The sequence below is a fragment of the Geotrypetes seraphini genome, chromosome 14 (genome assembly GCF_902459505.1).
Source record: "Geotrypetes seraphini chromosome 14, aGeoSer1.1, whole genome shotgun sequence".
In the NCBI taxonomy this organism is placed as follows: domain Eukaryota; kingdom Metazoa; phylum Chordata; class Amphibia; order Gymnophiona; family Dermophiidae; genus Geotrypetes; species Geotrypetes seraphini.
Window position 1 is genome coordinate 39,909,807 of NC_047097.1, and position 25,754 is coordinate 39,935,560.

At 42.4% G+C, this 25,754-nt stretch overlaps 1 protein-coding gene across 4 annotated transcripts in view; it reads left to right on the top strand.

Annotated features, from left to right (window-relative positions):
• APBA2 (amyloid beta precursor protein binding family A member 2) overlaps positions 1 to 25,754 on the top strand; it is a 339,269-nt gene that overhangs the window by 258,296 nt on the left and 55,219 nt on the right. For 3 of the 4 annotated variants that reach the window (XM_033920561.1, XM_033920559.1, XM_033920560.1), the window contains exons 5-8: positions 2,107 to 2,252; positions 16,315 to 16,350; positions 20,270 to 20,356; positions 21,254 to 21,439. In XM_033920561.1, coding sequence (XP_033776452.1) covers positions 2,107 to 2,252; positions 16,315 to 16,350; positions 20,270 to 20,356; positions 21,254 to 21,439 — 455 coding nt within the window. The remainder of the gene's footprint in view (positions 1 to 2,106; positions 2,253 to 16,314; positions 16,351 to 20,269; positions 20,357 to 21,253; positions 21,440 to 25,754) is intronic. The other variant, XM_033920562.1, reaches the window with a different exon arrangement.

The following is a 25,754-nucleotide window of genomic DNA, read 5'->3' on the forward strand; positions in this document are numbered from 1 at the left end:
TATTCCGCTTGTACCTTGCGGTTCAAAGCGGATTACATAAGAAGAGAACTGGACATTTCCAGGAGGGTACATGACAATAGAGAATACAGATTGAGGATATAGACTTAATAACAGAATGATGGTAAAGACTTAATAACATCGGAAGATGTTTTGAACAGCAGTGTTTTGATTTCTTGGGGGATGGGGTGAGGGAGATTAGGTAGATTGTATATACTTTTTGAACAGCAGTGTTTTGATTTCTTTACGGAATGTCTTGAGGTCGGGTGTTGTGGTTAACAATCTGGTGATGGAAGGTTCGAGTTTTGCTGCATGTGTTGCCAGGAGGCTATCATAGAGCTTTTTGCGATGAGTACCCTTGAGTGGTGGGTATGAGAATGATGTCAGTGTTCTTCTTGTTCTGGGTGATACCTATTGTATCTAGGATTTGTAGTAGTATGTTATGGTCCATCAGGTCGAGTGCAGCGGTCAGGTCTAGTTGTATGAGCATCATTTTTTTTCCTATGCTAAGATGTTGTCTGGCTGTATCCAAGAGAGATCCTAGTAGTGTTTCTGTGCTGAAGTTGTTTCTGAAGCCGGATTGCATGGCATGGAGTATGTTTTGGTTTTCTAGGTAATTGGAGAGGAATTTGGCAACTAGTCCTTCTATTATTTTGACATAGAGTGGAATAGAGGCAATGGGTCTATAGTTGGCTGTTTGGTCTATTGGTCCTTTCGGGGTTTTTGAGGATCGGGGTGATGATGATTTCGCTGAGGTTGGTTGGGTAGTGGCTGTTTATGAGCAAGATTTGTATCCAATTTAGAAGAAGAGTGCGGAATTTTGTGCTGGATGTTTTTAGGAGATATGGTGGACAGTTATTGAGGTCACAGGATGCATGGCTGTATTTTTTGTAGTATTTGTTTAATTTGGGCCATTGAATGTTGGGGAATGGTAGCCCGTGTTACCGTGTGTCCTAACTGTCATGCCAGCATGGAAGCAGTTACTTTGTTTGTGCACTAAGGGCCTGATTCTATAAACGGCACCTAAGTTAAACACCAGTAAGTGCTCTAATCATGGACACTTAGCAACACCCAACTTAAATTTGCGTGCATCTTAATTGGTTATTAATGGGTTAAATGGTGTGGTAATTGACCACACCATTAAAAACCTATTAAAAAACAATTTTAAAAAATATCAATTAAGGTTACATACAGATATATCATTGCTAAGTTGAGGCGCCCTTAAACGCCTAACAGTGCCTGCCTGAAAAGTAGGCATGGTTAAGGGCAGACAATAGATGTGGTTGACTTAGGCACCGCTAGGTGTTACAGATATGTGCTGGTAAATTAGGCCATGAAAACCCTGGCTTAATATATTGGTGCCTACTACAAGGATGCCTAGCGATGCCTAAGCACTGCTAGATGTGATTCTATAAAGGACGCCTAGCAGTTGATTGACGACCATGCAGAACGGTACCTACAAGTTAAGTACCACTAGGTACTGTTTGTAGAATCAGGCTCTTAGAGCACAGGCAAATTTGCAGTTTATCTGCTTTGCATGCTTTGCAAACCCATTTGCCTAAGTAAGCAACTCCCTCTTTCAAAATCTTTTAAATGTTTGTTTCTTCTACGGTTGAGCATTAAAGAATATAAGAATACTGGGACAGACTGAAGGTTTATCAAGCTTTTCCTCATAGGGAAGTCATCACATCCCTTTTATCATTGTAATCGCCCTTCTTTGTACCTTTTCTAATTCTTCTACATCTTTTTTTGAGATACGGCGAGCAGCAGTATTCGAGGTGCAGCCGTACCATAGAGTGATACAAAGGCATGATGACATTTTCATCTTTCCAATTTTTTACAATCCTCTTGCGACTTAACAACTTTCAACAACTTTGTGTCATCAACAAATTTAATTATCTCACTAATTATTCCCATCATTAGATCATTGATAAATATGTTTAAAAAAAGCAGTGGTTCCAGCACAGACCCCTGTGGAACTCCACTATTTACTCTTTTCCATTTAGAATATTGGATATGATGTCAAAAATTAAGAGATGGATTGAACGATAGATTTTTGGAATGTTGTTTCAAATGGTTTTCAAGTCTCTTGAGTAGCTCTCTTTTCAGTTCCAGGTCCTTGTGAACCTGAAGACCTCATTGATGGGATCATCTTTGCAGCCAACTATTTGGGTTCCACACAACTTCTATCTGAACGTAACCCTTCCAAAAACATAAGAATGATGCAAGCCCAAGAAGCTGTTAGCCGTGTCAAGGTAAAGGATGTTTGCTATACTTTGCAATCTAGGGGTTCCTTTTACTAAGCTGCATTAAAAAATTATCAGCATTATCCCCAGCGTAAATCTCTTCTGCACACTGAGGCCACTTCTAGTGCAGTAGCAAAATGGCTGATTTTCCATAATTCCCATTAATGGCCACATGCTAATGTTTCTATTTTCTAGGTGGCAAGAGCTCATGGGCTAACCACATGCAAATTGGTTAGAACATGTAGGTGCACTAGCTGATTAGCACAATATTAGCACCGCCTTGGGTGAATTTCTTAATAAAGGCAGTTAATAATCCCAATAAATAAATACACATCTACTCTCTGCCCCCAGACATGCCCTGAATGCAAAAAGATAAAATCTATTTTTTAGCATATGGGAAATATGTGCCAGTCCCAAAACTACTGTGGGATGCCTGATCACACTCCACGGTAGTGGTTTTTAACCTGCAGTAAGCATGCATTAGTGCTTACTTCAGCTCAGTAAAGGGGTCCCTAGATTTGGATCTTGTTATTTTGAGCAGCTGGAAGTGTTTGAAATTTCAAATCTGCTGTATAAACTCACTGAAATGCAGTTCAGCTGTTCTAAACCCCAGAGTAAATTTCTGGAGCTGCTACCATGCAATATAGAAATCTGTAGTTTCTGTGCAGTTGGATGTAAATTATTATGGTAAAGGCTGGCTTACTTAGGAGCCTTTTGCTAGTCACCAAAAAAAGTGCTTACTAAGGGGAGGCTCAGATATCCCATGGGAATTTTTGCATGTGTGTTTGTTATAAATTTAATTTTTAATGCTGGATGTAGGCCGAGGATGGAGAGTAGGTATGCATTTCACTACCGGTAATCAGTTAGTGCAGCTGCATTGTTAAATGCTAACCAGTTAGCAAATGGTTAGTGCATGAACCCTTAGGGCCTAAATCGGCAGAATCTACAAAAATGTTTAACAGAATCACGGCTAATGATGACTGACAAAACTTAGATACCTGTAATGTAGACCAACGTTTTAGTGGCCTACATTGCAGGCACCTAAGTTCTTTAGTGAATCATACCTAATTGTGATCATTTAGACGTAAGGCACCTGCTGTCTGTGCATTAATGGTGTCTACACTGTAGAAACCTCCTGCCACCTACTTTTAATTGTTTTCAAACGATGCAGTCAATTACCATGCAGTTTAAAGCAAATTAAAACAATTAAGTTAGGCTCCAGTAAGGCACCTACTGCCTCCTAACTTATGCCACTGCTTATAGAATATGGCACTTACAAGGAAATTCTATAACCAGCGCCTAAACTTAGTTATCAGTAGGCAGTCAGAAATGGGAAAAAATGGCAATGTTGAAGCGCATACAGACATCTACCGTATTTTTTGCTCCATAAGACGCACCTGACCATAAGATGCACCCTAGATTTAGAGGAGGAAAACAAGAAAAAAAAACATTCTGAACCAAATTCTCCCTGCCAGGCTCTGCACCCTGTCCCCCCTCCCTGCCAGGCTCTGTCCCCTGTCCCCCTCTGGTAGTCTAGTGGTAGGCAGGGACAGAGCACAGGGCAGGCAGGCCTAGTGGTATAGTGACAGGCAGGGCCCCCACCCCGAGGCAAGCAAGCAGGCAGGCAGGGCCCCCCTAATGCATAAACTTTCTTCTCTTCTTCACTATCCATGTGTCCCATTTCTTCCCCTTCCATTAAGTATCACATCTCTGTATCTTTATTCCTCCCCTTTACAATGAAAGCAGTGCATGCAAATAGATCTCATGAATATTCATTGAGGAAATCCTGAAACCCCGATTGGATTGCGGCCCTCGAGGAGGGACTTTGACACTCCTGCTCTAAGGCTATTTTTTACCACAGCTTAGTAAAGGGCTCCTTAATGTGGAAACTGTGGAAACCAGGAGCAGAAAGATTAATGACTTGGACTATTGCAAGAAAACATTCAATTTATTATAATTTGGTGGCTTTGTTTGTTAAGGATTGATCCATTTTACCACTGGGTCTTTTTAACTTTGTATAAATGAAGAACTGCCAAAATGGACAAAGACAGGTGGCACCTTTTAGAGGCTAACTAGTTTGAGGCATGAGCCTTGAAGGACCACAGTCCATTGTGTCAGACAGTGGCATAGTGAGGGTAGGAAGTGACCAGGGGGGTGCCCCCATTCCCTTCTTTCTGCCCCCCATGCTCCTTCCGCGCCCCCATGCCATACTCGCAGCCTCCCTTCCCACCACGTACCTCTTTACCAGCGTGAACAGCTTTTCTGGCTTGCTGCTCGCGCCGGTGTTGGCTTTCCCTCTGACCTCATGACCCAGAAGTGATTTCAGAGGGAGCCAGGCCGGTGCGAGCATCAGGCCAGAGTAGATGCTCATGCTGGCAAAGATTTAAAGAGGTGCGGGGTGTGGGGATGGGGAAGGGAGGGCACAAGCATGGCATGGAGGGGGGGAGCAGAGAGTTGCCAGTTCTCCAAGATGGTGCCCGGGGCGGTCCACCCCCTTGCCACCTCCTAACTGCACCACTGGTGTAAGATGCATCTGAAGAAGTGGACTTTGGACTCTGGACCTTGAAAGCTCATGACTAAAACTGAGTACCGTATTTTCACGCATATAATGCGCGCGTTATACACGATTTTACAAACCGAGTATAACCATGCGCGTTATATGTGTGAGCGCGTTATACAAATTTTTTTTTTCAGTGCGATCCGGCATCCCCCCTGCGAACTGGCATCCTCCCCCCGCTCGCATCACCCCCCCTCCCCCGCGATCCTACATCCCCTCCAGCACCGCAAAGACATCGGTCGCTTACCCAATTGGGCACCGGCAACAGCACCAATGCACAGGACGTGCCAGTGCCAGTGCCCGAAGATCCTCCCTCGTTGGGCTGGGCTGGACTGGGCTTTGAGCATTTGTGCATGCTCAAAGCCTTCTGGTCTTGCTCTCTCCGAGATTCTCAGATTCAGAATCTCTCCGAGATTCTCAGATTCAGAATCTCTCCAAGATTCTCAGATTCAGAATCTCGGAGAGAGCGAGACCAGAAGGCTTTGAGCATGCGCAAATGCTCAAAGCCCAGTCCAGCCCAGCCCAACGAGGGAGGATCTTCGGGCACTGGCACTGGCACGTCCTGTGCATTGGTGCTGGTGCCGGTGCCCAATCGGGTAAGCGACCGATGTCTTTGCGGTGCTGGGGGGGATGTAGGATTGCGGTGGAGGGGGGGTGACGCGAGCGGGGGGGGAGATGCCGGTTCACAGGCCAGAAGAGGGAGTAAGCGGGAGTGGCGGGAGGAGGTTATAGCAGCATGCGCGGTATACGCGTGTGCGTGCTATATAAAATTTTTTTTACACAAATGGTTTGGACCCGCGCGCTATACGCATATGCATGTTATACACATATGCGCGTTATATGCGTGAAAATAAGGTAATCTATAAGGTATCGCCTATCTTTGTCAATTTTTTATATCCAGACTAAAGGAGGAAGTTATCAATTTGGGTTACTGTTAGGTTATTTTACCACAAGCTGGGTTATTTTAGCATAGGGTCCCATTTAATGCAATAAGACTCTCATGCTAAAACTTAACAGTAGCCCATTTGGATAACTTTCCTCTTAACGTGGCTACCCCTTTTGAATTTTTGGAATTCCAAATGAATTACAAATGATGGAAACAAGATGGATTGCTTTTCTTAATTAAAAATTAATTATGTATATAGAAAGGGAAACATTTTGGGGTCATGAAGAGTTTTTCTTTTTAACAGTTCTAAGTCTGATGAAAAATAGTCTTATATCCGCAGTCAGTTGAAGCCATTCTAAATGCGTGTTCTGTACAGTGTGAGTCTGTAGCTCCAGAGGAGGATATTCAAGATGTAGGGCAAGTCTCAGAAGGGTCTAGTCAGAGAGTTAAAGGAGAATTTTAATGACTTTAATTCACAGTCTGTGACTTTTTATAGTCAGGATGGAGCACAGTAGTTAGAGTGGCTCAGCAATGAAATTGGAAACTGATCTATATCAAGCATTAATGAAATTTTCTAATGTATACTATGCTAACCAGTAGTAAGAATTTTAGATGTTGCCCTACGGCAGTTTTGTAGAAATGGGCATGTAACGTGTGAAAAATTTTACAACTCTTGGCTTATTTTACTGTTTTTTCCAAATTGCTTTGCTGTTAAAATTTTGCAAAAAGGTGTGCACAAAGTCATAGATTTACGTAGAAACATGATGGTGGATAAAGGCCAAATGGCCCATCCAGCCTGCCCATCCACAGCATCCACTATCTCCTCCTTTCTCTAAGAGATCCTACGTGCCTGTCCCACGCTTTCTTATAATGACGCCTCCCTAAGTTTTATTTGATAAGGAAACCAGGCAATTTGTGCATGTAAATTAGCTCTTTCTCAAACTCACTGAGATTTGCATAATTTTTCAACTGATGACTTTGCTTGTGAAAAAATAGCACATTCAAAAACTGCAAATAGTGCACACGTATTTTACCACATGTTACCACTTTTGTGATGCTGTATTTAATGTCTGCTACAAAGATAAACACTATGGGGTCCTTTAACTAAGGTGCGCTAGCTGTTTTAGCACGCGCTAAACGCTAACGCATCCATAGAATATAATGCGCTAAAACTGCAAGTGCGCCTTAGTGAATAAAATTAAATGCATCCACAATATTTTACTATATAGAGTTATGGAGATATGGTAGGAATAGATGGAAGAATGATAATATAAGGGCTGATACTCAGCAGGACTTATTCAAGAAGGAGCTATTCCTGCCTGGACAAGTCCAATTAACTGGGTCCATACTGATTTTCAGGATATTATCCAGATAATGCTGAATATCTGATCAGATATACACTGACAGACTGAAGAAGCTGGGGCTGTTCTCCCTGGAAAAGCGGAGACTCAGAGGAGATATGATAGAGACCTTCAAGATCCTGAGGGGCATCGAAAAGGTTGACAAGGACAGATTTTTCAATTTGAAAGAAACCACAAGAACAAGGGGACACTCGATGAAATTGAAGGGGGACAGGTTTAGAACAAACACAAGGAAATTCTTTTTCACACAGAGGGTGGTGGACACATGGAACACCCTTCCGGAGGCCGTGATAGGAAATAGCACAGTAAAGGGTTTCAAGGAAGACCTGGATAGGTTCCTGGAGGACAAAGGGATTGAGGGGTACAGCTAAGAGCAGTGGAAGGTTTAGAGATAAGTGTAGAGGTAGGTATAAAATTAGTCAGGGACCGTTGCTCAGGCAATATGCCTGATGGGCCGCCGCGTGAGCGAACCGCTGGGCGGGATGGACCTCTGGTCTGCCCCGGCGGAGGCGACTACTTATGTTCTTATGTTCTTAGATGGCCTCGGCACTATCCGAGTAGTAATGGGAGTTCAAGAATGGGGCATGGGCGGAGCTGGGAGTTACTTTATTCCAGGGGCTCTCAACCCAGTCTACAGGATACAGTCCAGGAGTCAGGTTTTCAGCATATCCTCAGTGACTATGCATGAGTTAAATTTGCATGCCCTGCCTCCAATGTATGCAAAGCTATGTCAAGCATATTCATTTTGCATATCTTGAAAACCAGATGACTCGAGTGAGAATTCCTGCTTTATCCAGCTACCTATCTGGGCAAATCAGAGCCTTAGGCCCCTCCTCTGAAGTACATTGAATGGGCCTAAGGCTTTGATTGGCCCGGACGCCCCATAGTAGGGGTCTTAGGCATTCAGGCCAGTCAGAGCCTTAGGCCCCTTCACGGTGCATCTGGGGAGGGGCCTGAGGCTTTGATTGGCCCAGGTTGTATAAGGCCCCGCCCATGGGAGGAGCCTTATACAATTTGGGCCAATCAGAGCCTCAGGCCCCTCCCCGGTGTATCCCAAGATGCAGTGGGGAGGGGAAGTCCCATTTTTAGGCGAATGCCAGCTGGGAGGAGGGAGTCCGCGCCCTCCGTGCATCTATGTTGAGCTAAGGGGGAGAGGGCATTGGAGGCAGGGAAGGGAGTGTTGGAGGCGGGGGAGGTCACTTTGCAATGGGGAGAGTGTGCATATCTCCCGCTGCAGGCGGTGCACACGGCTGATAGGCAGCAGGTGTCTTGGTAGCAGGAAGAGTGGGCATCTCTCCCGCTGCGGGGGGCGGGAGGGGTCACCACCATTCTGGGGGGGGGGGTGTTCACTGCCACTGCAGGGGAGGGGTGTTGTGATGCAGTGGGAGAGAGAATGGGCATCTCTCCCGCTGCATCACAACACAGGCTTTCTAGAAGTCTCTGACACCCCTGGACTAGTCGCTTATTTTTGTCACAAAAAGCTGATGCCACTTTTAGAAAATGACTCAGCATTTTTAAAGAATCCACCAGAGGGCTCATTTCAGTGTTGAAGAGCCCATTTACACGTCATTGTCAGAAACTGCTAATCCGCCACTTCTAAAATGCGTACAGGCTAAACTGTCGGTAAACAGTTTAGCGATGGCGTTAAAGTTTTGAGAATCTTCCTCTAGCTGTTACTAAAGTGCATTTTGTTGTAAAAGTATCTATTCTCCTCCACAGATTATCCTTTCGTTTGTCATGAGTCAAATTAAAACCTTCCGCTCCTTCCACCCCAAGGGCATTTTAAAAAACCATTGAAGCAGTAGCAGCATTCTGGATATGTAGCTTTGAAATAGTTGTTCTGTTGTGTGCTTTTCCATTGTGAAGCCAATATTCTGCCAGAGCCACAGTTCTGTATTCTTTGAAATCTCTTTGCCTCTGGATTATTTTTATTGGCCATTGTCTTTTCTGTGACTTGCTGGAATCTAGAGACTTTCAGCTTCCTGTATTCAGCATATTAAAAACTTAAAAGCTTAAATGAAAAGCTTTGCTGCAGAGAATGATATGGATGTTGTGAGGATTAGAACAGACATCAGTGCAGTAAGCCGCTCTTCCTGCTCAGAAACGGGCGCTGAGGACAGAAGCAATATATTCTGAACTGAAAGATTTCTAGATTAAAAGGGTAATAAAAGAGTTATGAAAAAAATAACCAAACTGCAAGAAAATAAAGATTATGATGAGAATTTTGAAAGCCGTTTATCCCAGCAGTTTACCTGTGTAAATTGGATGTCTATACATCACACTTGCTCTAAGGCTAAGTCGCAGGCCAAATTTTTTAATTAAGATACTTAGGAGTCCATTTATTAAGTTACGCTAACCGATTTAGTGCGTTCTAAATGCGCACCTTAATAAAAGAACCCCTTAGTCTTAATAGAAGTACAGGGTTACAACCTCTCCAAAACCCCCCCCCCCCCCCCCCCCCCCCGCTGACTCTGTGAAGCAGACAAAATAAATAACAAAGACTTTTCCTCTCTCTTTTAGGTCTTAGTTCACACGTATTGTATTCGATTACCCTCACATTCTCCCACATCCAAGCACTCTTCTTCACCTGCGATTGGCAATCAGGAACTTCTCCCTTGTCCAGCATGTTTCTCCCTCTGCTCCCCGTCCGCAGTCCTGCGCTTATCCTCCAAGAAGCTCTCAAACAATCTTGACATGGGGACATCAATGAGGTCAAAACCGGCCTTAAGTCTCAAAGTGCAGCAAGAAGCAATGCAGAAGACACACTCAAAAACACGTACGCATCCCGCTACCTGGTAGCGGTACCTCTCTCAAGTCCAGCCCTTCCAGCTATGCTACGGAATCTTTCCCTCATGCTCCAAACTCGCCAGCCCTGTCCCACCTTCAAACTTATTTGCAAGGCGCTTGTGACCGGCTCCGCAATTTTCCCTCGGCCACGTCCCACCCTGCTGGAAACAGGAAATGATATCAGAGGGGGCGTGTTGCAGCTAAGGGAAAGATGTTGCATTAGAGGTGGCGGGATACCCGAGAAGAAAAATTGCAGGGCTTGTTATGGGGGCTTGTATCTGTCTGCCGGCAGGCCAACTTAAGTTAAATTTTATATTTGTCTGGCAGGCCAAATTTTGCTTATGTTTTATTAGTTTTGCGTCGCACATTCTAAGTGGAGAAGGATGCCATACAGACGGCTGTTTTATACCTTTTATTGCAGTTTACTATATATCTTGGCAACCATGGACCTCTGAGGAAGGAGTGTTTTCCGAAACATGGACCGTGTCAGGTCCCTTGGTTTGTTATAAGGTGGTATTTTCAACTGCATAAAATATTTGGTATAATAAACATTGTCTGCATCTGGTTTTTGTTTTTGCTTTGGCTGGTGATACTGCAGTTTTCGTTGGATTCCTTTGTGTGGGCCAAATTTTATTATACCATGGGCCAGATTTTGACATGTCTGCTCTACAGCAAAAAAAAAAATCCCACTAACCAAAGGAATAAGTGAGTAGTATTATAGTACAATTACCAAAGCCTAACTTTCCCCATAAAAGAGAGGAAGGTTTCACTATAAAATAGTTTAAGTCACCACCAGATGAGTTGAGGATCTCAGAGCCTTTTCATGAAGTGGGACTGTTTGGAATTTGAACTTCTATAAGATAAATACAGTATTTTTGCTTTAATGAAAATTTTGCATTGCCATTAACACAAAATTAGTTGTTGGAATTTATAATCTATAAAATATTTGTAAAAATTTTAAAAAATATACTAAAGGGTACTTTTTTATGCCGATGACTAGTATCTGTGACTCCTTTACAATGCTCTGGGCTTTTTCCATCCTTTTTATTTAAACTTAAATGGTGACTATTAAACTATTTTACAATGAGACCTTCCTCTCTTTTATGGGGAGAGTTAGGCTTTGGTAATTGTCTATACAGGCAGTTGTGTTTTTAAAGCTGTTCTTAAATTGGATTTGTATGTAACTCAGAACTTGTAGATTTTAAGATTTTTGCTGCTTACCTCTGCTCCCATCTGACAAAAGGGCCAGCTGTCCCTACCAGTGTTCCCTCTAACGTATAGCATGCACAACCACACTCTGTTCTTAATGTGGCCATGCATCATTCCTGAATCTGCAACAGAAGCGTAAGTCTATGCCACTGGAAATACTGCTCTGTGAAATCATACTTAAGTCAGGTGTCTGTAACTCGGGGACTGCTTGTACATCACCCCATTCCAAAATGGCTAAAACTATCCATTTCACAATGTACATATTTTTAGCTACATTTATTAATTTTATTTATTTATTATATACCACCTGCAAGCCCAAAGGTTATCAAAGCGGTATCAGTGCCGCTGAAAATCACCATTAACCACCCCTGTACTGTCTGATTAGTGCTGGGTTGGTCTGTGGGCAGAGCCTGGGAGGAGCAAGTACTTAACTAGTTAGTGGTCATCCTAACATTAGCCACTGAGGTAACTGGGCACCAGCTTGAATGTTGGCTAGTGCCGTTAACCTTCATCAAGCAACAGAAATGTATTGGGTGTCACCCCGTTCTGATTTCCCTCCCTTGAGGAAATGCTAGGACAAGCTCCCAGCTCCCCACACATTATGGCAATAATTTCTTTGAATATCCTAGTGAGTGGCACTTATCCAGATAAGAGATGCAGCAATCCAAATGACTGCTTTTTGGACATTGGCCTGGATATATTCTGACAAGCCAATTACTAGAGACAACATTACATAGCATTTTGCATCAGTAGTTATTAAAACCAGCTGAAGAAAGATTCTACTTTGCAAGACCATCAAGTGGGGCCCATATGGGCCACTGTAGGTTTGTGACAGCACTACTACTTGCTTCCTACAGTAGCCATTTTCCAATGGTTGGATAGGCTGCTTGCTTGAGACAGGTCTCAGTGAATTGTTTCACAACCTCATTTGCACTCCACTTTTTCCAGACATTTTTCACCGGTTTCACAGGATTAAAAGGTTTTAGGATATGGTTCTCAGGACCAAGAATCCATGGGTCAATACGAATGAACTGAGCATATGTGGAAGTGCCATCAGCAGCAGCTGGAGCATCCTGATGATTTCTACTGCCTAGGCAGGGACTCCAACAGAGAATCTCTTTGATTGGTAGGACCTGAGCATCCCCACCAGCCAGACATCTGATGCTGCAATTTTGAAAGGGGATTGAGCCCAAAGCGTGTGTGTACGTGTGTGAAAAACTCCTAAGGCCCCCTGTGGTTATGCCCCTGATTAAAACATGAGCATATATGAACTACCAGAAGAGTGCAGGATAAAAAAATTTAATTTCTTGAGTTGAATCATCATTAGCGCCAAATATGGGGTGTGTTATAAGGTCACCGCCAAGTCACCTTTGAGTGAAATGTACATCACAGTCAGTTTGTACAGCTGTGTAATGGACCTAAATCATATCTGGATAATGAAGTGTTTATCCCATATCCTTCAGATTGTTGTTCCCTCAACACACATTGTAATGTCTTATACCATTTGAAATTGTGTCTGAACTCCTAGTGAGCTATATCATGTAGTTTATTAATGTTTTTATAATACTGCCTCTGCTAATGAAAGGGGCATACTTTAGATTGAAGAAGCAGTTACAACCCTAAAGAGCAATGGTATGATCATCTTAGGATACCAAGAAATTGTTCATGATAAATGTGTAGAGATCATGACTAAAACCCAAGCTTCTATGAGCATGAGGAGGCTGGATGTTGTAATTCTTTACAATCCAATGTGCTTGAAAAAATTGTATAAAAAAAGGATCAAGAATGTCTACCTGTCCGGAGGCAAAATAAGTTCCCAAAGTTTTATGGAGTAGGACCAAATTTGGAATGGGAGGAAATGGTGAAAAGACACAACATCGAACTGGGGGGGGGAGGCTCCTGATAAATAAAATTGGCTCAGTGCATTTCTGATTTCTGTGGGAGAAGCAGTTCCATCTTCTGCAACAGAGAAACTTGGATACAGTGAAACATAGCAGGGTTTCTTCCTTTAAAACTGTTTCTCCCTTTTTCTTTACATCTCCAGTCACACCTTACCCACTGCCAAACCAATACCCCTGTACACCAACCACATATACACAACCCACTAAACATCCACTGACACATACTGTAACTGGCCAGGGTCCGCCCTAGCTCTATAGCGGCCCTCCACCAGGTGGCAGTAAAATAAAAAGGAACTAGGCATGCTTCTGCAATGAGGCAGAAGCCCTACAGGGGGTGCTGGTTTGAACCCTGGAGCACTCCTTCTTATGGATAACCCAGACACACCAAGGCACACAGATACAAAAACACCAAAAGAGGTTTGGTTCAAAAGTTTATTATAGAAGTCTTTTGCAGAGTAATTGCACAAGGTACATCATATTGAGCAAAGCCCATAAACAATATCAACGGAAAAAACAACTGATGATGGTCCACTCCTCACTAGTGAGATATTACTCAGAATTTATCAGGTTTCAAGATGGCCACCGACCGTAGTACTGGCAGTTGACTGTTGGGCCACGCCCGGTTTCCAGTTTGTGAGGTCTTTCGGGGGTTTTTTTTCTCTCAAAATAAAAGGCAAAGAAAAAACAATAGTTACTTAAGTGCATAAGTCTGGTTATTGCTTAAGATTTTAGGCAATATTTTCATTACACCAGGTAAGTAAGAACCTTATCCAGCTTTGAAAGGAAAAAGGTTTTACTTGGTAGTTTTCTCTTTAATACAGAGAAAAAAACCCCAAACATTCAAAGGCAAAAAGGCAAAACAGAATATTAAAGATTTTGCTTGTGGCACTGGTCCAGTAGTCTCCACATTTAATTTCCACAGTCCTTTACCAGGTCTAAAGTTTACCTCCTGGCATAACTCCCAGAGGTTTCTAATAGTATGTGGCACAGTGGTTAAAGCTACAGCCTCAGCACCCTGGGGTTGCAGGTTCAAACCCAAGCTGCTCCTTGTGACTCTGGGCAAGTCACTTAATCCCTCCATTGCCCCAGGTAGATTGTGAGCCCGCTGGGACAGACAGGGAAAAATGCTCGAGTACCTGAATAAATAAATGTAAACCGTTCTGAGCTCCCTTGGGAGAACGGTATAGAAAACTGAATAAATAAATAAATAAGCTAGCACATGTCTCCAAACAAACATTCAGTTCAGTTTCCCAGTGGTGCTACAGGGATGTAGCTCACCTGTGCCTGGCCTTTTTTTGAGGCTCCTATTCAGTCTGGTTATTTGAGAAGAGCAGTATCAAACCATAATGCACCCAGCAGCAGAACTATCTTCAGCCCTGACTGAGAGGTTTATGCCAGCTCCATGGCCTCACCCAGCCCTTCTTCTAAGGAGAATGTATCACCCTCAGACAGGTTCCCAGTTTCAGGTACCTCTAACATCTTCACATCCTGGCTTCTTGCGGGCTGGTGGTTACTGAGAGGCAGTTCTCTAGGTCCCACTCTGCTTCTCTTTGGCAATAACAAAGGTGCTGCTTCTTCCCGGTTGCTGGTTCCTGCACTGCTCTCGGGGTCAGGTTTAAATAGGAGAGAGTCCTGCCTACACCTGAAAGGAATAGGAATGGGCAGGTACTCTCTCTGTCTCCCCCTTTGGTGAGACTGCAGATTGCAGTCAGGAAAAAAAACCTGCTGTTTTTTCTGAACAGGGACAAATTGGCTTCCCTGCCTGTTTGTGTGTATTTTCCCTTTGTCCTGTGTTGTGCTTGCTTGCCAACGATCCAGACTTTAGGAACTGGACCTAGGATAGGCAGCCCTGTTATTCTGCTCATCGGGGAAACTATTCTGATGGGCTCTAAACCCCTTTGATCCCGGTTTACCTTGATAATTCCCCTTTGGCAAGTCGGGGATGTCGCTAGAATTGCCACAATACACACAACACCTACCACAAATACACAATACCCTCTATACCAACTACAATACATAAACAATACCCTCTATACTACCAACACTTCCCACCCCAACTACTCCCTGTCTTATAACCTCTACCCTTCACCTCATCCTCATCTTCAGACCCCCAACAATCCCAAGTCCTGCTATACCCCCCACCCTGCTACCACTAACTACCCTATTATCCCTTTCTGCTCCCAGCTTCCCACTCCACTTTACATCATCATCTCTCCCATATCCAATACACACACACACACCACCATCATCTCCCCCATATCCAACACACACACACTTATGAAGAAGGGCTAGAAAGAATTGTATGAACCATGTTCTACATGTTTTTCCCACTTGTTTTTGTTTTGATTTTTGTACCAAAGCATCACTAACTTTAATGGCTTGTTAATAGGACAGAAAGGGAGAGCCTGAGTTGCCAACTGCAATATTGGTTCTGTAAGAAGCAAAGATGAAAATGAGATGTCATGAAGAGTCCTATTAGCAAAGGTGGCAGAGGCCATCAATGTGACAGATTTTGGGAATGCTTGGGAAAGCTATGGAGGGCAGTGGTGGGAGGAAGGTTGAGAGGAAAGATAGAAAACTTGTGGAAGGGTGAACCAGTGTTGGGTTGGATAAGGGAATGTAATACTGTATGTAGTTCTACCCAAAGTGGTTGAATCTCAGATGAGCAGAATGGATGAAACAACTTGGTCTTCATTAGCAGTACTGTAGTTTAATTTACTATGAAATGTTTTTTACATTAAGCTACATATGGGCTCATCTACTTACATTTTCATCTTGATCAATTTTTTTGAAATGTTTGTACTTTTTATTCTGATCAATTTTATTGAAATGTATGTACTGCCTTTTATTGTATTTTATTGAGATTTTTATAGAAAATTTATGTATGTATTGGTTTTTTTATGCTGTGAGCTGCTTAGAACCTCCCCGGTATGGCGGCATATAAATAAATAATAATAATAATTATTATTATTATATTTTAGGCAATGGCAATTTTTAGTATTTACTAAATTGTAAACTTCAGTACAGTTCTAATCTCAGATACACAGAGCCTCACTTATCAAAGGATTTCTTCCATAAGGGACAGTGAAACTTGATAAACCAGGCAATAGATGACAATTTCTTATATAATGATTATATTATAAAATAAATAAATAAAACCTCTAAATGAAACTGGCGTGGTATAAGTAACATAAAGTCTACTCTTTTGGTTTTATTATGTAGAATTATATTTTACTGACTCTAGTATTGCAGTGTCCTATCTGTAGGTCATGTTTTTGACAAACTGGAATTTTAATCAAAAGATTAACACTGTATATTCTATATTTTGTTTCTTATTTATATGTTTATTCTCTGTTACTGTCCTATGCAGAGGATGCAAAAGGCAGCAAAAATCAAGAAAAAAGCGGTATGTAAACGTGTTGTGTTTTTAAAAAAAATCAGAATCAAGTTAAAAAAAAAAAAAAGATAACATGACACATTATAATTTAATTATGTATCTGATGGAGCAATAAACCTAATATATTTTTCTTCCATATTTAGCTGCTGTGCTGTGTTATGTGGAATTTCCCTCACTCAAAGATCAATTGAGTGACTCGTTATTCTGTGGGGGCAAGATTCTCTAAACAGTGCCGTTGTCAGCGGCTGTCTTAAAAGCGGCTGCCAATTGTGTGTCAATCATGCGACAGCGTCATGTAGAGAATCGAACCTGTGGCAAAGGTAGGCACCGGAAATATAGGCCAGGGTTTTCAAGGCCTACATTTCCGACGCTTACCTTTGACATGAATCGCACATCCGGAAGGGCCTACCAGTGCCTAACACCCATTCTGGCATTAGCCACACCCACAATGACATTAGGCGCTAAGTCGGCTTTTAAATGGCATTTCCCTCTTAACTTAGGTGTCAGTAGGGTGCTTACCAACACCTAAGTTAAGGTGCCATTTATATACCCCCTACCCTGCTACCACTAACCCTATTACCACTTTCTCCTCCCAGCTTCCCACTCCACTTTACACCATCATCTCTCCCATATCCAATACACACACACACACCACCATCTTCTCCTCCATATCCAACACACACACACTTATGAAGAAGGGCTAGAAAGAATTGTATGAACCATGTTCTACATGTTTTTCCCACTTGTTTTTGTTTTGATTTTTGTACCAAAGCATCACTAACTTTAGTGGCTTGTTAATAGGACAGAAAGGGAGAGCCTGAGTTGCTGACTGTAATATTGGCTCTGTAAGAAGCAAAGATGAAGATGAGATGTCATGCTAACTATGGGACCCTTTTACAAATCCGCAGTAAAAAGTGGCTTTGGTGTGCTTTTATGTGAGTCTTTCCCATTCACTAAGGCCATTTTCATCACAGTAGTAAAAGTGGCTGTTTTGTATTTTATGTGTTAATGACCATGTGCTAATGTTGAAACCAAGAACACAGAGAGGGTCAAAGCACATCAATTATTAGCCAAAGAAGAGCACCAAGAGTCTCAGTGAAATTGAACTAGTCTTTATTGACCCAACATGTGCCATATGCACTGAAATATATCTCGTGTTGGGTCAATAAAGGCTAGTCCCATTTCATTGAGGCTGTTGGTGCTTTTCATGTGCTAATGTTGCTATTAGTGCACGGCCATTTTGAAAACTTACTGTGTTTGCACATAGGGCCATATTCTATACATGGTGCCTAGGTTAAGCGTCCTAATCACAGATTCGTAGTGATGCCTTACCTAAATCCGTGCATAACTTAATTTTTTTTTTTAATTGGTTAAACGGCATGGTAAATGACCACACCACTTGAAAAATATATTTTAATTGATAATTAGAGTTACACACAGATATCCGAAAAGCACCTAGCAACGCTTAAGTCGATGTGTCCTCTGATACCTAACAGTGCCTGCCTGAAAAGAAGGCATGGTTAGGGGCAGAGAAACTTATGGTAAACTTAGTGGTAAACTTAGATATTGGTAAATATCTAAGTGGTAAACTTAGATATTTACCACTAACTTAGATATTTAGATATTTACCACTAAACTTAGATATTTACCACTAACTTAGATATTTACCACTAAGATATTGGTAAATATCTTAGTGGTAAACTTAGATATTGCAAGGCATGCGAAATAGGTGCTGGTAAATTAGGTCACAAGGCATGATTCTATAAAGGATGCCTAGCAGTTGTTTGGCAACCATGTAAACTGGCACCTAAAAGTTAGGTATGGATATGCATCGCTTATAGAATACTGTCACCCATTTTGTAGGTGGTAAAAGCTAACTCACTATCCATGTGCTTATGTAACTGTGCTAACTGATTAGTTTGGGAACACCTACTCCCTGCCCTCTGACACACCCCTCAAACTATGGAGACATCTGGTGGGCTTCTGGGGGGTCCAGTGGGGTCCTATGAGGCATCCGATGGAGTTGGGCGCTGTGTGTATAAAAGTTTTTTAAGCAATTATACACACGACCAACATTTACTTTGCTCAAGTTGTTTGGCATTCACAGTTAACAATATTACATTGAGTTGTACTGATTTGCCTCATTTTTAAATAGTAACATATAAATGACAGCAATTAAAGACTTGAACGGTCCATCCAGTCTGCCCATAAGTTATACTTATTTTAAAAAATACATGATTAGATTAATTTGTCTTTTCTTTGATATTTCTGGGCCGTAGACTGTAAAGTCTGGTATTGTCATAAGAACATAAAAAGTTGCCTCTGCCGGGTCAGACCAGGGGTCCATCGCGCCCAGCAGTCCGCTCCCGCAGCGGCCCATCAGGTCCATGACCTGTAAGAGATCCTTTGTCTAAAACCCTTTAATCCCCATTTTTCTTCTATCTATACCCTTTCATGATCCTATCTCTACCTCTATCTATATCCCTCAATCCCTGTATCCTTTAGGAACTTGTCCAATCCCTCTTTGAATCCCCTTAATGTACTCTGTCCTATCACATCCTCCGTAAGTGCATTCCAGGTGTCCACCACCCTCTGAGTGAAGAAAAATTTCCTAGCATTTGTTCTAAACCTGTCCCCTTTTAATTTCTCCGAGTGCCCCCTTGTTCTTGTAGGTACCACTAGGCTGAAGAATCTGTCCCTTTCCACCTTCTCTATGCCCTTCATGTTCTTGTAAGTCTCTATCATGTCTCCTCTGAGTCTTCGCTTCTCCAGGGTGAAGAGCCCCAGCCTTTCTAGCCTCTCTGCGTATGAAAGGTTTTCCATACCTTTTATCATTTTTGTCGCTCTTCTCTGAACCCTCTCAAGTATTTCCATGTCCTTCTTTAGGTATGGCGACCAATATTGGACACAGTACTCCAGATGTGGTCGTAGGTTTCAAATGCTGATGTTGCCATCCAAGCTCACTCCAGCCTATCCAACCATCCTGTTGTTTGCAGGACATCTACCGTAAAGTCTAGCCAGTAACATTCTCCTGTTCCATATTAATGGAGTTCACATTAATGCCTACCCCAGCCCATCCTACACTGAATCACCATATATGGAACACAGACCATGCAGGTCTGTCCAATACTGGCCTTAGTTCTTTACTTTACTTACTTCATTTTCTAATTAGAGATCCTCTATTTTTATCCCACGCTTTTTTGAATTCCATCACCGTTTTCTTCACCACTTCCCTCGGGAGGGCATTCCAGGCATCCACCACCCTTTCCGTGAAGAAGAATTCCCTAACATTGCTCCTAAGTCTTCCTCCCCATATCCTCAAATTATGCCCTCTACATTGCATTTTTTCAAATTCAAGCAACATGGACTCCTGAAGAAGGCCTAGTGCCAAAACACGGACCGTGTCGGGTCCTCTACACAACAATTATACTGTTGATTGGGTCCTCTGTACAATCATATGCTGATGATTTTTGTCCATACAGACTTATGATTTTCAATAAAATTCTATGGTGTTTTTAAATCTTCCTGCATTCATCCAGGCACTATTTTTTATCCACTGTTGATTTTGCTGCTCTTTCCTTGTGGATATTTTTCCCCTTTATGGTGGTTCACATGGTGTTTGGATGGAGCAGAGGCAACGCTGTGGTATACATGCATAAATTTACGTCTTTTGTGGGGCAGGTTTAACTTTGTTCTTGGGTATTTGTTATAAGCAGGTTTTCGGAGCAGTGGGGTCACAGAATATCCTTTTTATTTCTGGCCTAAAGTAGGCCTGCATTACTCAAAGGGTTCTCAGGCCTAGGAACAGCATATACACACGTCATGGGATATTCTATAAGGCTTCTATATGTTGACACTGTATTCTTACCTAAAACACTATTGCTGTCATTTTAAAAAGTAATTTTATGGTGAAATATCTTACTTTTAGAGTTCTGAAGGTGATTCTCAGACCTTAACAGAAGTGGACCTTTTCATCTCTACCCAAAGGATTAAAGTTTTAAATGCAGACACCCAGGTATTGTAAATAACAAGCTGCATGGCTGTTCAAAGATAGTAGATAATTTATGTAAGGTGAATTTTTAGCATAAGACGGTGTTCTCATTAAAACTAATGAATTCTATAAGAGATTTACCTAGAAAGAGATTTAACAGCTCAAGAGCAGTCAAACAAGCCAAGTCACATGCATTAAGTGTCCTCCTTTCACATATTAGGACCCTACATCCTACTTCATGCTTCCTGTCTCTGTCTCTGTCCCTGCCCCACCCCTCCCCCCTCCCTGTGGTCTGGCATCTCTCTCTCTCTCTCTCATTTTCTTCCATCCCTCTCCCTTAACAGTCTAGCATCTCTCACTGCCCCCCTGCAGCTTTCTGATTTTTTATTAAGTCCAGGATATTTAATGTCAGTGCCTGGACATTATTTGGTATTGAATATTTAGGACTAAATCTGCCTGCAGCAGACAACATTTAAAAAAACGCTGACCACTGCAGGCTGAATATTTTGCCAGCATGTATATACTGTATATGAAAAAGCAATTTCATGCCTCTTGCTTACTCTGAAGGTTAAAAGAAATCCAAACCAAAAAAGGAAGGAAAGAAACCTCTACATAGACAATCAGTAAGAGTGGACCAACAAAGTTCCAGCCAAAGAGTGTATAGGAGTAGATACTCTTTTATTCACAAGACGCCATGTTTAACTTTTAACATTAGTTGTTATTTGTTGCCAGAAGTGAATTTTTCTCACCATTGCATTGCTAAATCTACTTACCTATGAAGTGCACAAGTGATTTAGCTACTTGAAGAAGGACAATTTTCTAACACAATCTATGTAGTTATGCTTTTGGAGATATAGAGTTCCTAATGTATTGCAGAAGTCTCTGAGAACCGTATGTTTGCTATTTTTGGTTTCTGCTTAGGAGGCCATGATGGATCATGCTCTACGCACAATCTCATATATTGCTGACATTGGAAACATTGTTGTTTTAATGGCAAGGCGACGGATGCCAAGGTCAGCATCCCAAGACTGTATTGAAACAACACCTGGTACCCAAGAGGGGAAAAAACAGTACAAGATGATCTGCCATGTCTTTGAATCAGAGGATGTAAGTATATTCGCTTTCCTCTCTTAGAGTTATCTTTATCAACTGTACTATAGTCAAAATTTTATGCCACAGTAACCTATCTACAGTTACTTAAGAGGTTCCATCTATTTTCCTTGAAAAGGTATGTAAACTACTTGACATATTTTCCTAACAATGTTTCCTTAGGGTAAAAATCCACTAGGTCATAATCTAATCTTGTAGCCAGCATTTCTTTCTAAATGCAAATTCTAGCATATAGGAAGGGAGGAAGGAGTGGTGACGTGGTTAGAGCTACAGCCCCACCACCCTGAGGCTGTGAATTCAAATCCCGTGCTGCTCCTTGTGACCCTGGACAAGTCACTCAATCCTCCATTGCTCCACGTACATTAGATAGATTGTGAGCCCACCGGGACAGATAGGGAAAATGCTTGAGTACCTGATTGTAAACTGCTTAGATAACCTAATAGGTGGTATATAAATACCTAAATAATAATAAAGAATATAGAATTCAGTGCTGCTATTTGAATAGTCAGTGGCACTAAACATGTTGATAGCCACTCAGGCCTAGATTTTATAAATGGCACCTGAAGTTAGGTGCCTAGATCAGCACACCAAGTTGATCTAGGTGCCTGACTTAATTTTTTTTAATTGGATTAATCGGCACCGTTAATTGGAAACACCATAAAAGCTATTAAAAAAAAAAAAAGAATTAGCTGGTAGGTGCCTACTTCTTTGAGGTAGACATCTATACCAAGGTGCTTACCAGCAAGTACGTGTGGTTAGAGATGGATTTGGAGTGGATTTGGGATGTGGTTTGACTTAAATACCCTAACTTAGGTGTACTCATTTAGGCCAAGAAAACCCTGACTTAAATGGCAGTACATCTAAGGATTCAAGACCACTTAGGTGCCTCTAGGTGTGATTCTATAAACAGCGCCTAGTGGATGATTGACAATTGTTTATAGAATCAGGGCCTCAGCCATTCAGCTCCTGATTATTCAGAATAGGCTTCTGTCTGGTTAAATCACAATGTACAGGAACTTATGGCTGATGAAAATCCGGTGACTGCTATGGGTTAGGCAGAGTTGTGGGAGGGGGGCTAGGGAGTTATGTGAGCACAATGATATTCATGAGAACTTTCTGGGAGATAGCACAATTGTTTGAATGATTTTATCTTGATTGAGTGGACAAGTCTTTTCTTTTTAAATATGGAGTTCTTTTCCTTCTTTTAATTATGTTTTATAATTGTAAACCGCCTAGATCTGATAAACCGTAGTGATTTATCAAGTTTTTAATAAACATATTCAGTACTGGTGCTCACCTAGCTAACCAGGTATGTAGGACTGCTCAAAAGGCAGTCACAACTTTGCCTGGTTAGCACTCAATATTACCCATACCTGCATAACATCCAGGTGATGCCAAAGATTCAAATATTTACTGCAAGTCACCAGATATGGCTTGACACTGAACAACCGAGTCAAAATTTGAAAACATTTTAAAGATTTGCTGAAAAGTTATCTGTCTTGTAAAATGAAATATGGGTGAAGAATGAGGGACTACGTTTGTGGCTATGTGAAGACATGCTATGAATATTGATGTTTAATTGCTATTAACCGTTTTATGGTCTTATGTTTTTTTAGATTGTACTTTTGAATGGTTTTATGTTGTAATGACATTTATTATGTTTATTAATTTGTACTTCACTTTGTGTAAGGTGAATAATAAAGAAACACAATGCAATAAATTAGCCAGAGGAAGTCAGAATTTAAAGAAACACTGGGAAATTGGAAGAGCAGACAGGCGTTGAGCTGGACAAGAGCATGAGTGCCCCAGTGATCTCATTTTTGGGCTTAGCATAAGAACGCATTTATTGTTATTGATGGTAGAATTGGTGAAAGACAGCTGCCTATCTTGGAGGAGGAGCAGATGGGCACTGAGTTGGACAACAGCGTGAGGGCTTTGTTGATGTCATTTTTGAGACCGATGGGACCAGCATAAAAATGCACTCAGCAAAGTGGGCATGCAGATGCAGGGGCATGGCCCAAAGGGATATAATCTAAGGGACAGGCCCATCTGGAACCCCTCCAGAGCCCAAAGGAGATCATTAAGCCAGAGATTCAGAAACAACCTATACTGTGAGTAATGTGCTTTATAACATACTAGCTGATTACCCGGTGTTGACCAGATATTTATTTATCCCAATCTTCCGGTATCGATAGACTTGTATTCAGTGATTACGCCTGGTAAAATGGGAAGTATTTGATTGTTTATTTCGTGGACATCTTCATTTAACAGCAATTATGCCCTCTGTATGGGGCTGAAATTGGACTTAAACGGCATTGGGAGTGCCAGTATTCATCTCAGCGAGCCTGAAACTATGGATTAGACACTACTATCTGTCGTTTTCGATAATTTGTACGTGTCACCCCCTTCCCACTTACACAGTATTTTTTACAAGATAGTAAGTGATATCTATACCAAGTTTGGTTGCAATCTCTCCATGCGTTTCAGAGTTATGCTGGAACATACATACATATATACACACACACAGATACATCCGATTTTATATATATATATATATATATATATATATATATATATATATATATATGTGTGTGTGTGTATCCTATATAATAAAAGGCTAACTCGCGCATGCGCACTCCTATTTGCGTGTTCCGTGCGCTGTAGGTCTGTGGTCGAGGAGTGCGCATGCGTGAGTCCCCAGCCTTCTTCCCAGCACCTACCTTGGCTGTTAGCAGCGGTGCCTCATCTCCTGTGGGGACCTCATGTGTGCTGTGTCCGTCCGAGGCCGCGACTTGAGGCGTATGTGCCAGTTAGGTGCATCGGGCGACAGGAGCGGCGCTGGCGGCGGATGGCGGGAGGAGGGCTCATGGTCCTGCCGCCGCTGCCGCTCCTGTTCACAGCGGCCTGCACGTCGCCGACTCCCCCCTTCCCGCAACAACCGCTACCGCTCCTGTTCAAAGCAGCCTGCTGAGGTTCGCGGCCGGCTGTAACGAACCTCGCAGGCCGCTCTCCACATGGTAGCACGTTCCCTCTGACGCGATCGCGTCAGAGGGAACATGCTACCGAGTTGGAGAGCGGCCTGCGAGGTTCGTTACAGCCGGCCACGAACCTCAGCAGGCCGCTTTGAACAGGAGGATCAGCCACCACGGGGATCGTGAGAAGAGCCACCGAAAAAAAACCTTCAGCCGCAGCAGAGAACCTTCAGCACGCAAGAAGGGAAGGGGAGGGGCCGAACGGAGCAGGGCAGCTCACGGTAAGAGAAGGGAATGGGGGGTGGGGGGAAAATGCTTCTATTGCTTCAGCAGGGACCTGGAGGGGAAGGGAAATATCACTGCTGCTTCTGCAAATGAAAGTGGGGGGGGGAGAGAAGGGAATGGGGGGTGGGAGAAAATACTGCTACTGCTTCAGAGGGACCTGGAGGGGAAGGGAAATACCGCTGCTGCTTCTGCAAAGGAAAGTGGTGGGGGGGGAAGAGAAGGGAATGGGGGGTAGGTGGGGGAAAATGCTGCTACTACTACTTCACAGGGATCTGGAGGGGAAGGGAAATATCACTGCTGCTTCTGCAAAGGAAAGTGGGGGGGAGGGGAGAGAAGGGAATGGGGGGTGGGAGAGACAGAAAGAAAGACAGACAGACAAAGGGTGCCAGGGAGAGAGAGAGAAAAATTGCAGGAGGGAGAGAGACAGAAAGAAAGGAAGAAAGAGACAGGAGCAGGGAGAGAGACATAAATAAAAACAGACAGCCATATATTCTAGCACCCGTTAATGTAACGGGCTTAAACACTAGTATATATATATATATATATATATATATATATATATACACACAGAGAGAGAGATGGAAAAGAATTGGAAAGTTAAAAAAGTTGTAACTCCTCAGAAGGAAAACTTGGTTGGCCCCATGGATAAAGATTTACAGAAAATTTCTACTCCAGTAGTTCCCATGGGAGCATCTTTTGGTGCTTCTCTAGGTTCTGGGGGTCCCCTAATCCTTCACCTCCTATGACCTCTTTAATGCTTCCTGAGGATGGGTCTTCCATGATAGTTCCCATTTCTTAGTGAGGGGTACAAACGCAAACGAACTGAATATTCAACAGCCTCTACTGAACTCTACTATTTTTGTTCCTACACTTGTGACTCATCCAGATTTTCTACTGGCTTTATTCGATGAAACTCCACAGGATATTACCCTAATCCCAAGTCCGGTCCTCAAGATCTACTGGCAGTCCAGGTTTTCAAGATATCCACAATGACTATGCATGAGAGAGATTTGCCTGCACTGCCTTCTTGGTATGCAAATCTCTCTCTCATGCAT